Raw genomic sequence first — 13,731 nt, forward strand, 5'->3', positions numbered from 1 at the left:
TTCACCCGATCATGCCATGTCAGATTCCGATTCTGATGTGGATGATGCTTCTCCTCCGGCAGAGGCGGTCCCACCTTGCAAGGAGAAGTTAGTACTTGGTTGGCTCTACTCTACGGTTTCTTCCTTTGGAGTCATGAAGTTGCCAGATTTGCCAAACCCTGGGCAACCTCGACGTTCTGCACGCCTCAAGAAGAGGCAAGTTTATGACGACGCAAAGTTCGCGAACTTTGCACTCATGTCCCAGATTCATGCTTCACCAGTTGAGCCTTCCTTGGTGGAGGAAGCACTCCAACATGATTGCTAAAAGCGTGCCATGCAGACAGAGATGGACGCTATCGAGCGAAACAAAACATGGACTTTAATTCCCAGGCCCAACAAGCGAAATGTGATTTCTACGAAATGGATTTTCAAGACCAAGTACAAGGGCAATGGTTCCCTCGACAAACAAGGCGAGACTTGTTGCTCGAGGTTTCACACAACAACCAGGCGTGAACTTTGACAAGACCATTGCTCCCACCGCTCGCATGACTACCATACGCAGTGTTTGCTCTCGCAGCCAACTTTGGTTGGCATATCTTCGAGATGGATGTCAAAAGTGCGTTTCTCAATGGAGATTTGGATAAAGAAGTGTCACCTGCACATCTAACCCTATGTGCATGTGGACAAGCTACAAGTCCAGGGTTCATGTCAGCTTAGGAAGTGTTCTGGCACCTTTGTGATCCTGTGCGCAGGCCGTGCATGTCCAGGCACTTAGAGTAGTTGCATATCCTCTGGTTGCACATAATATGATCATCAACATTACAATCAGTAGCCATCATGAGCATTTTACAATGCACAGAACCTATTTTCCCTATTTTAGCCACTTTTCACTTATTATTAATAAGTGACTTTGTTGGCAAACTGGGTAGGGCAATTTTGACAAGCTAATATATAAGAAAAGCTAGCGCTAGCACTTTCTAGCTATAGAGGCAACAGAGACCCAGTGTTTGGGAGTGTGCACCTTCTCAGCAAGACCCCCGGCAGAACAACTTAGCGTTTTTTTCAGCCATCAAGAAGCCTAGCATTTTCAGCAATTGGAGATCAGCCCCAACGTTTTGCAGATTGCAGATCAGCCTGGCGTTAGCAGATTGCAACAAACTCCCTAGCGTTTTTGCAGCAGACAACAGATCAGCCTAGCGTTTTTGCAACTTGCAGATCATCTAGCGTTTTGCACATTCCCGGCGATAGAACATCCAATTGCATCAGCGTTTTCAGTTTTCAGCAGTCAGATTCCACACCGCAGCCCCCAAACCTCGCAAATCTCACGTTCCCGTAGCAGATCCTCGCCACACGGTTAGATCAGCCAACGTTTGTAGATTCAGCCCGCTATTCGTAGATTTCAGCATCTGAGTTTTCAGCACATCGTCGTCGCGTCATCATCATTGCCGACGTCACCGACATAGAGTCAAAATTCAGCAGATACAAGATTTGCAGATTTCAGCCCTTAGCGTTTTCAAATTTCAGCCCGTCTCGTCGTCGTCGACATCGTCGGCAAGCCCATTGCATTTAGACCATTGTATGAGATTTGTGCAACCAATAGCATAGACCTCTCGCGCCATAGAAAGTGGGGCCCTTGAAGGAGGGTTTGACAACTTTCTGGTGTCGTATTCTTTTCTCTCTCTCTCTCTCTCTCTCTCTCTCTCTCTCTCTCTCTCTCTCTCTCTCTCAGCACCTTCATTCACAGTGTTCACCACTTTGTTTGTGATCATTTGCACTCTCTCACTAAAGGAACGGAAGGCTCTCCCTTCCGTAAGTAAAAGGAACCCTTGAGCACAGTTCGGAGCACTCATCTTGAAGCAAAGTAGTTTATGTAGAGCAACCTCCTGGGTTTCGTATACCAGGCAAGGAGGATTGGATCTATCAAGCATTGTATGGTCTGAAGCAGTTTGGACGACAGTGGTACCTCACACTTGACTAGTTTCTCGTGAAGCTATGGTTATGGCGTGCCTCATTAATGATTAGATTCCAACTGTTATGTTGTCTCTAATGGCTCTTTGGTTGCGATACTGATTGTCTATGTGGACGATCTCATTTCACAGGCTCATGGATTAGCAAGATCAAGTCGATCATGAAAGCTATGGAAACACTTTCGAGATGACTGATCTTGGGATTCTTCACTATTTTCTTGGATTCGAGATTATTCAGACACCGTGTTAGATTCTTCATCTCTAGATGCTTCGCACATTGTCTACAGGCTTCACACACACGTGCACTGGCCCTTGGTTGTGGGTTGGCCACCCGTACACCTACTGGACAGGGATCTCAGGCACACTTAGGGTTGTTCAACACATTTCCCACTTATTCCCCCATTTATATTGGAGGGTCATATTTTTAGGTCATTGGGCTATATTGAGGATTATTGCCCGACCAGCTCCTATTCTCCTATATATAGGAGGGAGGGCACCCTCATTGTCTTGTCTCACACCATGTAGCCATCTAGAGTTATTGGGCTGCCAACCTTTCCACCATCCGTCTCCTATCATGTCTCTTCTCTCTCTCTCGCGCCATTGTCTCTCTCTCTCTCTCACCTTCCGCTGCACACTCTGACATGGTATCAGAGCACAAGGGTGCTAGATCTGCCCCATCGCCATCAGCAAGAAGGCCATTGCAGAGAGTTTCATCGCGAAGAAACCCTCGGCTGCTACCTGCGTTTTTTTAATCCTAGCGTTTTGGGCAGTCAATTGGTGTTTCTGCTTCTGCATCTCTCCTCTCCATCGCCAACCTCCTCCCCTCCACCATCGCTTTCTTCTACACCCCTCTACTGCCTAGCATTTCTGGCTGGCCTGCGTTTTACTGCCCATGCAGCCAGCTTTTTGCTTTGCCAACAGAGGATGTCTTTCACTCCTGCGTTTTCAATTTTTGTGCTGCCCATTGGAGTCCTCTTCCAACCGGAGTTTTCCCTCCTCAGCCACCCAAGATTTTCTTCCATTGCTGCCTGCACCGACTCATGGACCTTCCACATTCAGATTCGGGACTGTTTTCCCTTATTTTCAGCCGGGAGTTTGTGCCCCACCCGTCCTCGTGCCCCAACCTTCAGCACCTGGTGTCCCCCGACACTCAAAGGATGGCTCAATGCTCTGTTTACAACAAGGTAAGTACCTGTAGGACAAACTCTTGCATGCGTTGGTCCTTTTGTGCCTCACGCTCTAACTCCAAGGCCGCTCGTCTATCTTTGGCCGCCAAGCGCGCTTGCTCATGCTCACGCTCCAAGGCTACCCTTCTGTCTTCGACCGCCAAGCGCGCTCATGCTCCAAGGCTAACCGTCTTTCTTCGCGCTTGCGATCCAATTCCGCCTTTCTTTTCCTTGCGCTCGCGATCCAATTCTGCCTTTCTTTCTTCGCGTTCGCACTCCAAGATTGCCTTTCTTTCCTCGACCGCCAAGCACTCTTGCTCACGCTCGCAATCCAAGGATGTCTTTCTTTCCTTGGCCACCAAGCACTCTTTCTCACGCTCGCAATCCAAGGTGGCGCGTTGCGCTTCTTCTTGTAACATCATGTCCATCATCGTCTTGACCAGAGCCTCCATAGGATTTGGTGCAATCCTTGGCGTAGATGGGGAGTGTAAGGTGCAGCAGAATGAATGTTTAAACTTTGCTCAAGATGAGTGCTCCGAATTGTGCTCAAGGTTCCTTTTACTTACGGAAGGGAAATCCTTCCGTTCCTTTAGTGAGAGAATGCTATGATCACAAACAAAGTGAATGGACACTGTCCGTGCAAGTGTATGAGACAAAGAGATAGAGAGAGAAGAGAGATACCACACAAGAGACGTTGTAAAACCCTCCTCCGAAGGCCCCACTCTCGTCGGCGAGAGTGGTCTACTATTGATTGCACAAATTGGTACAAACTGAATGCATGTGATTGATGCAAGTCTAAGCTATGTCGACGATGACGACAAGGATGGCGAAGCCGATCTAAGGTGTAACCGGCCTGTTAACTTCAAAAAGGGCGGTAGACTTTACTTCAAACCTTGATTTAGCTTTCACCCATTTTTAGTCATCTATTCTACCTGTGCTACAATGACACAAGAGAGGGGAATGGGATACAGATGCATTCTAAAGATGCTAGAATGCATCTGTATGCGAAGACCGACACCAGACTGGCCCCTAAATTAGGCGCCCCTTTCGGTATTTCTTTATTCTTTAACGAAGGGAATAAAAGTTGTGGTTCCCTACAAGCTGCCCCGCACAATCTTGGCTGAATTTCAACTGTTCTGGCCTGATTTCGACAGCATAACTGTACTAGGACCCTTCACAGTCAGTATCCCCACGCATTAGATGACTTTCCCGACGCATACGGACACTTTGCAAAACCTGGCGAGAATCTGCAGCACGCTGAATTCTCTGTTTTCTGCCCTAAAAATGCGCCAGATCACCTGTACATCGGTCCCCTTGCGTCCCCAAACCTCCTGGGGGTATTAGGGTCCGTTTAGGAACGAAACCCTAAACCTGCAAAAATACACAGCAGGCTGTAATTCACTGTTTTGGGCTCCGTTTCGCGTGCCGGTCGCATCTGTAGCAAGTCCTCGAGCTCCCGCACCTGTAGGGCTACTTGCCCTTTGAATCGGACGAGATTTCGCACGTGAAAACTCTCCGAATCACCTGTATCTGCGGGGGATTAGCCACTAGCTGATCTAGTACCTGTGCAAGAGGCTCTTGCCTCGACAATCGCGCATGAACCCACACAACTATACATTGGTCAATCTAATGAGCCCACTAGAGGGGCATAACCATAAAGAATAGGGGAGAGAGAGAGAGCAGTGAGAGGTGTGCAGGTCATGACATCCTGCACCTCACTGTACATAGAGGGTAAGCCAGCACTCCATTGAAGCTCTCCCACCTGTGACAGCACTCAAAAACGAGCTCACAGCTGAAAATCACGTTTTTGTCTTCTCTTTAAGTAGTAAACTGGCCTCAGAGTGTCAAGTGTCACTCATTTGTGCATTTTCCCGCTTTAGACCCTCGGGTCTAAAAATATCTCACTTGCAGCCTCTGTTGACTTGGCCACAGAGTAACAAAATGATCCCCATGTCAAACTGCACGTAATGACGCGAAGACATTTTGCCGTCCAAAAATAGCAGTCCCTAAAATTTAGGAGTTTCTGCCATTACATTCTTCTAGGTCATCTGACCCTCTTTGTACACTGCAGCCACACCCAGAACTGAAATGTAGCCTATGTAGCAAAGGATTCCGCTTTGGCTGGCCAATGACCCCACTTTGGCTAACCATAGTCCTTGTCCAACCTTAGTGCTCTTTAGACCTATGGCCTGGACTCTCTGAACAGTTTCACACTGGTTATGCAATGCAGGGCAGTTAGATTTCCAGAGGGGTGTTTCCAAAAGGTAAAACAAACGAAATTCCCCAAAGAAAGAGAAAATAAACAAAAATGGAATTGCCACTGGCTGGTGACATACCCCCCTCTTGAAATCTCAAACGTCCTCGTTTGCACCTATGTCGTACATGCTTACAGTCAGCACTCGGGTGTATTCAACACCTCGTCGACACATGTACGACACATACATGCTCATTGTCAACCCTGGTGTATTCAACACCTCGTCGACACATGTATTGCCTGCGTGTGAACCCTATCCCAATGACAGTGGTAGCTTCGCACTCTGCCATTGCTTTGAGTCATTAACTTTCCAATGACAAAATGGTAGCGACGCATTTGGCCACTGTCTTTTAGTACACGTTGGATCCAGTAACACTTTCGAGCATACCCAAACCGACAGTTTAAGAATGCAGTTACACATGTACCCTTTAATAGAAGCAATTACTGTATCCTTGACAAACTGACAAGAAATACTCACTTCTATAGCACTAACCAAACTTTTGGACATTCCATAAGAGCAATTGCCAAACTGACAATCTGTACAGCTCTAACATTCATGTAACATGCACTTCATTTGAGCTCACTGTAAGTAACATGTACATCATTTCTTTCAAAAGCCATTGTCACACTGACAATCCATGTAGCTCTGAATCTCAAGGGGTCAAGGTAGGTTGCAAACCAAGGTTTTAAGTTCCCATACTTTTAGTGACTCTGCAAGTTCACCTTCTTCCATCCACTTAGCATCCATTGGTGGATAGTTTCTGAACTTCACCAAGTAACGCCTAGCAACCTTGCCTTTCACTTTTCTTTCTTTATGTGCCAAAATCTGTTCCGGGACCAAGATCTCGTCAAGTTCCTCGACTTCCGGCTGATCTTCAGCTGGCATATCTTCTGGCACATCACCCACGTAGAGTCTGAGAAGACTCACGTGAAACGCATTGTGAATCTTCCAACTCTCAGGCAATTTCAGCCTTTATGTAATATCACTTATTTGCATACTGAGCATCGAAAACAATCTTTCTCTGCTCTTCATCTTAATCTTTGGAGATTAACCTGTGATCTACCCTTATGCTGTCACTTTTATTGAGCTGAGAAATCTCTTTTTGACCCAATTTTGGCAGCATAACTGTAGTAGAAGCCTTCACAACCAAAAATCCACATATCCAAGTGATTATCCACGCATAATAGAGCACTTTTGCAAACCTGTTCTGGAAATTCAGCACGCTGAATTCTCTGTTTTTAGCTCCTAAAATGCTCCAGATCACTTGTATTACTGTCCTCTAGCTTCCCCGAAGCTCTTGGGACAAAAAGGCATCAAATAGGGTCACAACCCTAAATCTGCAGAAAAATACAACAAGCTGTATTTTCTTCTTTCGGGCTCTGTTTTGCGTGCCAATCGCACCAATTCGTAGCCTTTGATCTTCTGCATCAATAGGACTACTTGCCCTTTGATTTACACGAGGTTTCTCGCAAGAAATCTTGTTAAATCATCCTGTACCTGCTTTGAATTAGCCTTTAGCTAATTCGGTACTTGTATGAAATCATTCCAAGTGGAAGGAGTCTATCCTTGTAACAACAGTGTATTCCGCCATTGACTTGCATTCTTTTTCAGAAAAGTGACAGCTTTCCTGACTTTAAATGCTCCTTCCAACAAATGCTTTGTCAAACTGTTCGAGGAAAGAGAAAACCTTTGTCCTCTCATCAAAGCCATTGAATGTGTCAATGGACTCACTGATCATCTTCTTTGTATGGCTTTAGCTTAACCATTGACTCCAAATTGTCAAAAGAGACAGTTTGCATAATGGGTACACCTGTGAGAGCCATCTATACTCCCTGGCCAGTAACATATTGATGTCCAGGTGTTCATATTCACTGATGGGATTGAAAAACCAGCCATACCCAAGTTGCCTTGTGACACCCCAAACTGACCTTGTGTGCCCTGAAATCCAGGATGAAAACCAATGTTTGCATACATGGGGTTGGGCACCATGCCTTGCATACCCCTAAACACTGTTCCTGGAATGCCAAAACTGCGTGATGTACTATTGATGAAGATTGTATGAACTCCATAAATCTTAGATTCTCCATCAATTGCTTGAACATGGTCATAGCAGTAACAACCTGCAAAGCTTTCAATGCTTGCCTGAACTCTCGCCAATTTCATGTGCAGTTGGAATAGGTTGTCTATCCTCTGAAGAGGAACCCTTTTCCTTGTTGCCATCCATCCTGTATCCAAAGAAAGACTCGTAGCCTTTCTCACCTGTATCCAAAGAAAGACTCTCGTAGCCTTTCTCACCTGTAAATCCAAAGAAAGACTCGTAGCCTTTCTCACCTGTATCCAAAGAAAGACTCTCGTAGCCTTTCTCACCTGTAAATCCAAAGAAAGACTCGTAGCCTTTCTCACCTGTATCCAAAGAAAGACTCTCATAGCCTTTCTCACCTGTAAATCCACTCGATCTACTTTCAAACTCTCTGTGTTTTCAAGGTCATCCCAAACTCTCTCTATGTCTTTAACCCAAACTGACCAAGGCTCACTTTTTGAGGAAAAAGTGATTTAATCCCGTCGATGGAACCATGAAACCTGCCTGTTAACTTCAAAAAGGGCGGTAGACTTTACTTCAAACCTTGATTTAGCTTTCACCCATTTTTAGTCATCTATTCTACCTGTGCTACAATGACACAAGAGAGGGGAATGGGATACAGATGCTAGAATGCATCTGTATGCGAAGACCGACACCAGACTGGCCCCTAAATTAGGCGCCCCTTTCGGTATTTCTTTATTCTTTAACGAAGGGAATAAAAGCTGTGGTTCCCTACAAGCTGCCCCGCACAATCTTGGCTGAATTTCAACTGTTCTGGCCTGATTTCGACAGCATAACTGTACTAGGACCCTTCACAGTCAGTATCCCCACGCATTAGATGACTTTCCCGACGCATACGGACACTTTGCAATTCTCTGTTTTCTGCCCTGAAAATGCGCCAGATCACCTGTACATCGATCCCCTTGCGTCCCCGAACCTCCTGGGGGTATTAGGGTCCGTTTAGGGTCGAAACCCTAAACCTGCAAAAATACACAGCAGGCTGTAATTCACTGTTTTGGGCTCCGTTTCGCGTGCCGGTCGCATCTGTAGCAAGTCCTCGAGCTCCCGCACCTGTAGGGCTACTTGCCCTTTGAATCGGACGAGATTTCGCACGTGAAAACTCTCCGAATCACCTGTATCTGCGGGGGATTAGCCGCTAGCTAATCCAGTACCTGTGCAAGAGGCTCTTGCCTCGGCAATCGCGCATGATCCCACACAACTGTACATTGGTCAATCTGATGAGCCCACTGGAGGGGCATAACCATAAAGAATAGGGGAGAGAGAGAGCAGTGAGAGGTGTGCAGGTCATGACATCCTACACCTCACTGTACATAGAGGGTAAGCCAGCACTCCATTGAAGCTCTCCCACCTGTGACAGCACTCAAAAACGAGCTCACAGCTGAAAATCACGTTTTTGCCTTCTCTTTAAGTAGTAAACTGGCCTCAGAGTGCCAAGTGTCACTCATTTGTGCATTTTCCCGCTTTAGACCCTCGGGTCTAAAAATATCTCACTTGCAGCCTCTGTTGACTTGGCCACAGAGTAACAAAATGATCCCCATGTCAAACTGCACGTAATAACGCGAAGACATTTTGCCGTCCAAAAATAGCAGTCCCTAAAATTTAGGAGTTTCTGCCATTACATTCTTCTAGGTCATCTGACCCTCTTTGTACACTGCAGCCACACCCAGAACTGAAATGTAGCCTATGTAGCAAAGGATTCCGCTTTGGCTGGCCAATGACCCCACTTTGGCTAACCATAGTCCTTGTCCAACCTTAGTGCTCTTTAGCCCTCAAGCCTGGACTCTCTCTGAACAGTTTCACACTGGTTATGCAATGCAGGGCAGTTAGATTTCCAGAGGGGTGTTTCCAAAAGGTAAAACAAACGAAATTCCCCAAAGAAAGAGAAAATAAACAAAAATGGAATTGCCACTGGCTGGTGACATAAGGACTGAAATCTGCAATCTTTTATCTGCTGTTCAAAAACGCTATGGGCTGAAATCTGGCCTGCTTGAAAACGCAGGAAAAACGTTGGTACCTGCTGTCTTTAAAGCTGAAAATCTGCACTTCCTTAGGGCTGAAACTGCAGGGTCTTAAGGGCTGAAATTGATGGTCCTTTCGTGCTAAATCTACTACTCTCTTAGGGCTGAATCTGCAGTTTCTTTATGGCTGAAAAACGTTGCATGGCTGAGATTTCATCTGTTGAAAACGCTAGGTCGGAAGGGAGGTGATCTGGCTTTTTACTAACGCTAGGGTTGAGACTTCTTGCGGTGAAGATCTGATGCAAAACGCTATGTATCTGTGATGCTAGGCAATGATCCTCATGATGAAAACCGCCAGGCTGATTTGGGAATTCTGCAAACGCTAGATGATCTGCTGCAAAAACGCCAAGGGCTGTCTACGGGAGAAAACGCTAGCTTGGTCTTGATGGCTGGAAACACTATGGGATCCCGCCGGTCTTGCTGAGAAGGTGCCTGTTGAGCTTGGCTCTTGTTGCCTCTTTTGCCATTTAGTGCTCGTCTACGTTTGCTTATATACAAACTTACTCAATTTGCCCTACCTACTTTCCAACAAAAGTCGCTTAAAAATAATAAGTGAAAAATGTCAAAAATAGGTAAAATAGGCTAAATGCACTGAAAAATCCCCTGAAGGCTTATGATGGATTGTGATGAGAATGCTTATGATCATGCTGTGTGCAACCAGAGGATATGCATCTACACTAAGTGACTGGGCATGCACGGTCTACGAATAGACTCACAAAAGTGCCAGATCACTTATAATCTAGACTGACTGGACTGACTGAACCCTTGTCGTGTTGTAGCTTGTCCACGGACACATAGGGTTGGATGTATCACGTGACACGGAGGGGGGAGGGTCGGAAAATCCTCCTAGTGGGGAAAATTCTTCTTCGCCACTTCCATGCTCATCACCTCCATGCGAAGTATCCATTCCGCTTCGGGTGATGACCATACACTAAAGTCTTGGGTTCTTAAGTGCACGAGGAACTTGGGTTCTTGTGGTTCTTGGTTCTTGAGGTTCTTGAGGATCTTTGAGTCTTGAGGTTCTTGAGGTTCTTGAGGTTATCTTTCGCTTGCAATCTGTGTTAGAGAAGGATATTCTCTTACCTGAGCTCTTCTCTTTCCCACGGGCGCACCCCTTGGCGGCCTTGCGCTCACACCAAGGTTGCTTTTTCCCACCTCTTGTCAATTGGCCGGCCGCTAAGTGCACAGTCCGCTCTCAATGAGTGAAAAGAGAAACAAAGGGAGACTAGACAAGCCCTTCCTTCTTGGGTTTCCTGTCACTCTTCAAAACACGATTAGGAATCGACACACCCAAGTGGACTTGGGTTACGTGCGATCGCAACAAGCAAAAAAAATTATGTGGTTCTTTCCTTGAGTGATACAGAACACTGCCAAAGCTCTGATACCAACGTAAGGTGCAGCGGAAGTGACTCTTGAACTTTGCTCAAGATGAGTGCTCCGAATTGTGCCCTACGGAAGGAAGAGCCTTCCGTTCCTTTAGTGAGAGAGTGAAATTGATCACAAACAAAGTGGTAAACACTGTGAAGGAAGGTGCTGAGACTGAGAGATAGAGAGAAGAAGAATACGACACCAGAATGTTGTCAAACCCTCCTCCGAAGGCCCCACTCTCAATGGCAAGAGCGGCCTACTATTGATTGCACAAATCTTTACAATGCACTGGACTTGCCGACGATGTCGATGACTATGAGGACGACGACGAGATGCGTTGAAAACTGAAAACGCTAAGGGTTGAAATCTACAAATCTTGTATCTGCTGAATTCTGACTCTATGTCGGTGACGACGGCGATGACAACAATGCGATGACGACGCGCTAAAAACGCAGATGCTGAAATCTGCCAATAACGGACTGAATCTGCAAACGCTAGCTGATCTGACCGTGCGGCGAGGATCTGCTGCGGGAAGGTAAGATCTGCGTGGTTTGGGACCTGCGATACGGAATCTATATGCTGAAAACTGAAAACGTTGATGCAAACAAGGGGCTTGTCGCCAGGAATCTATAAAACGCTAGGTTGTCATGCTGATCCAAAAACGCTAGGGCTAATCTGATGTCCTTCTGCAACAACGTTGTGGTATCTGTTGTCGCCAGGCTGTCTGCAACTTCTGAAAACGTTAGGCTTGTTCTACAATTGATGAGAAACGTTACCTGTCTTTGGTGGCTGAAAACGCTATGTCTTCTTGTCGGACTTGCTGAGAAGGTGCACTTCAATTGTGGTCTCCTGCCTCTTCTGTCAGAAATCACTAGCGCTAGCTTTTTATTTATAGATCCTTAGCCAGATTGCCCTACCCAGTTTCTCAACAGTCACTTATTAATAATAAGTGAAAAATGGCTAAAATAGGAAAAATAGGTTTTCTGCACTGTAAAATGCTCCTGATGGAATCTGATGGTACTGATGGTATTGTTGATGATCATGTTGTGTACAACCAGAGGATATGCATCTACTCTAAGTGCCTGGACATGCACAGTCTCAAACAAACTCACAAAAGTGCCAGAACACTTCCTAAGCTAGGCTAACTGAACCCTTGTCATGGAGTAGCTTGTCCACATGCACATAGGGTTAGATGTGCACATGACAGGCCACCTCTTTGACATGTGCATGATGTGCACGGGTTTGTGTTCCTATTATTGACATTTATCAAGTCATTTGTTGAAATTGAAGCTCCATTACATACTCTTACCTGCACAAGAGGCAAAAGGAGGTTACCGCTTTGAACACCTCAAGGAGAAGCTTACTAAAGAACTCGTCTTTATATTACTAAATCTTCAAAAATCTTTCAAAATTCATTGCGATGCAGGTGAGTGTAGTTTTGGGACTGTTTTGGAACAGGATGAGCATGAGGAGAGTCGGCTTTTGACTAAGGCTGAGTGTCTTGCAAATTTTTGAGGAGCTCTTGGCAGTCATCCAAACTTGCTTCTCAAGAAGGCTTTGGTCCCCAGACCACGATGATGGATTGCAACATTCAACTATGTTTCATAGAGCTTTGTCACACAAAGAAACTTAAATGCGAGGGAAGTAAGGTGGACCTACATGAGACCACTTAAACTTTTGGTCAAAAGACTCTCTCATACATGGTAAGGTTTCAAGCCACTAGAGCAACAAGTTTCAGCATACACGACAACAGAGGGCATGGTTTTGATTCTGACAATTATTTCTTGAATGCGTACCTCAATGGCTCCCATGAAAGAGCTTTACGCTTCCCCTCTTCTTCTAAAGCTCCCCCTCTTCTTCGTATGCAAAGTCATTGCATGTCACACTATATATGATACACATTACCGGTACCCTAGATTGTACATCTTCATAAATTTGAATTGCCTGCCCAATCTCTAAACATTCTGTAACTTTTAGTCTGAACGGTCATTTTGGCCATTTTGATGCATCTACTACAGCTGTTTCATTCTTTCTTTTTTTTGGAAGAAGGTTTTTTTCCTTGGGATTTCCTCTTTTATTGTGGTTAGGGTGCGCAATGATGAACCGTGGTGGTGGTTTTGTTGGAAAGGAGGCCATTTGATGATTCCAGTCTCTTGAATACGTCTCAAAGAATCTCTTCGGAATGTAAAATTCTCACACTTTTGAAAGATTGTTGACAGATAAATCTTTCTGGATCATTGCAGGCTTCATGAGAAATGATGTTAAGCTTCAGCTGACTATGATTATAATACTGCAAACAGAGTCACGTACGTACCTGTATTCCCAAGTTTGGAACCCCGACTTGTAGAGGAGGTAGTGAAGGGGTTCCCAGTAATTGAAAACCTCATCACAGTCATGGATGAGGTTGGACCTGGCGCTAAAATGGCGGAGAAAGAGAAGAGCCACAAAGGCGAAACCCCAGGTAATCCCCTCCTCTGATGCTGGTGTTCTCGTTGTAGAGGTTGAAGACGATGAGGGTGTAGCTCTTTGTGATTCACCCTCTGCCGCAGAGGTTGCCGCACGCCTCCGCAAACCCACCTCTTGCTGCGCATCCATCGCACCACTCTCGTCAACTCGATAGTCTGAGGAAGGGCAAACCAATATGGTGCTTAAACAAAGCTTAATTGTTTTATGAAGGACTTTAGTTTATTCCAACAGCTGAGCTTTCTCCTATTATACGTAAATGGCTATACTTTTATTTTATCCCTTTCATTTCGAAGATTCCTTTCTTTTGTTGGCACTACCTGCTTGCGATGGCAGATAGTGATATAGGTGTGGTGCCTATCAAATATTGTACATATTTTTTAAATTTTCTTTTAAGTTTTTTATAATTTTATA

The 13,731-nt window shown here is 45.4% G+C and overlaps 1 protein-coding gene across 1 annotated transcript in view; it reads right to left on the reverse strand.

Moving 5' to 3' along the window:
- Positions 1–13,523, reverse strand: part of EBS3 (Alg9-like mannosyltransferase family) — a 78,148-nt gene extending 64,625 nt beyond the window's left edge. Inside the window, exon 1 of the mRNA XM_086515044.1 lies at positions 13,169–13,523. Coding sequence (XP_086371170.1) covers positions 13,169–13,449 — 281 coding nt within the window. The 5' untranslated portion in view covers positions 13,450–13,523. The remainder of the gene's footprint in view (positions 1–13,168) is intronic.
- Positions 13,524–13,731: the final 208 nt, after the last annotated feature.

This window comes from Adiantum capillus-veneris, chromosome 6, assembly GCF_014529385.1.
Source record: "Adiantum capillus-veneris isolate H3 chromosome 6, ASM1452938v2, whole genome shotgun sequence".
Lineage (NCBI taxonomy): Eukaryota > Viridiplantae > Streptophyta > Polypodiopsida > Polypodiales > Pteridaceae > Adiantum > Adiantum capillus-veneris.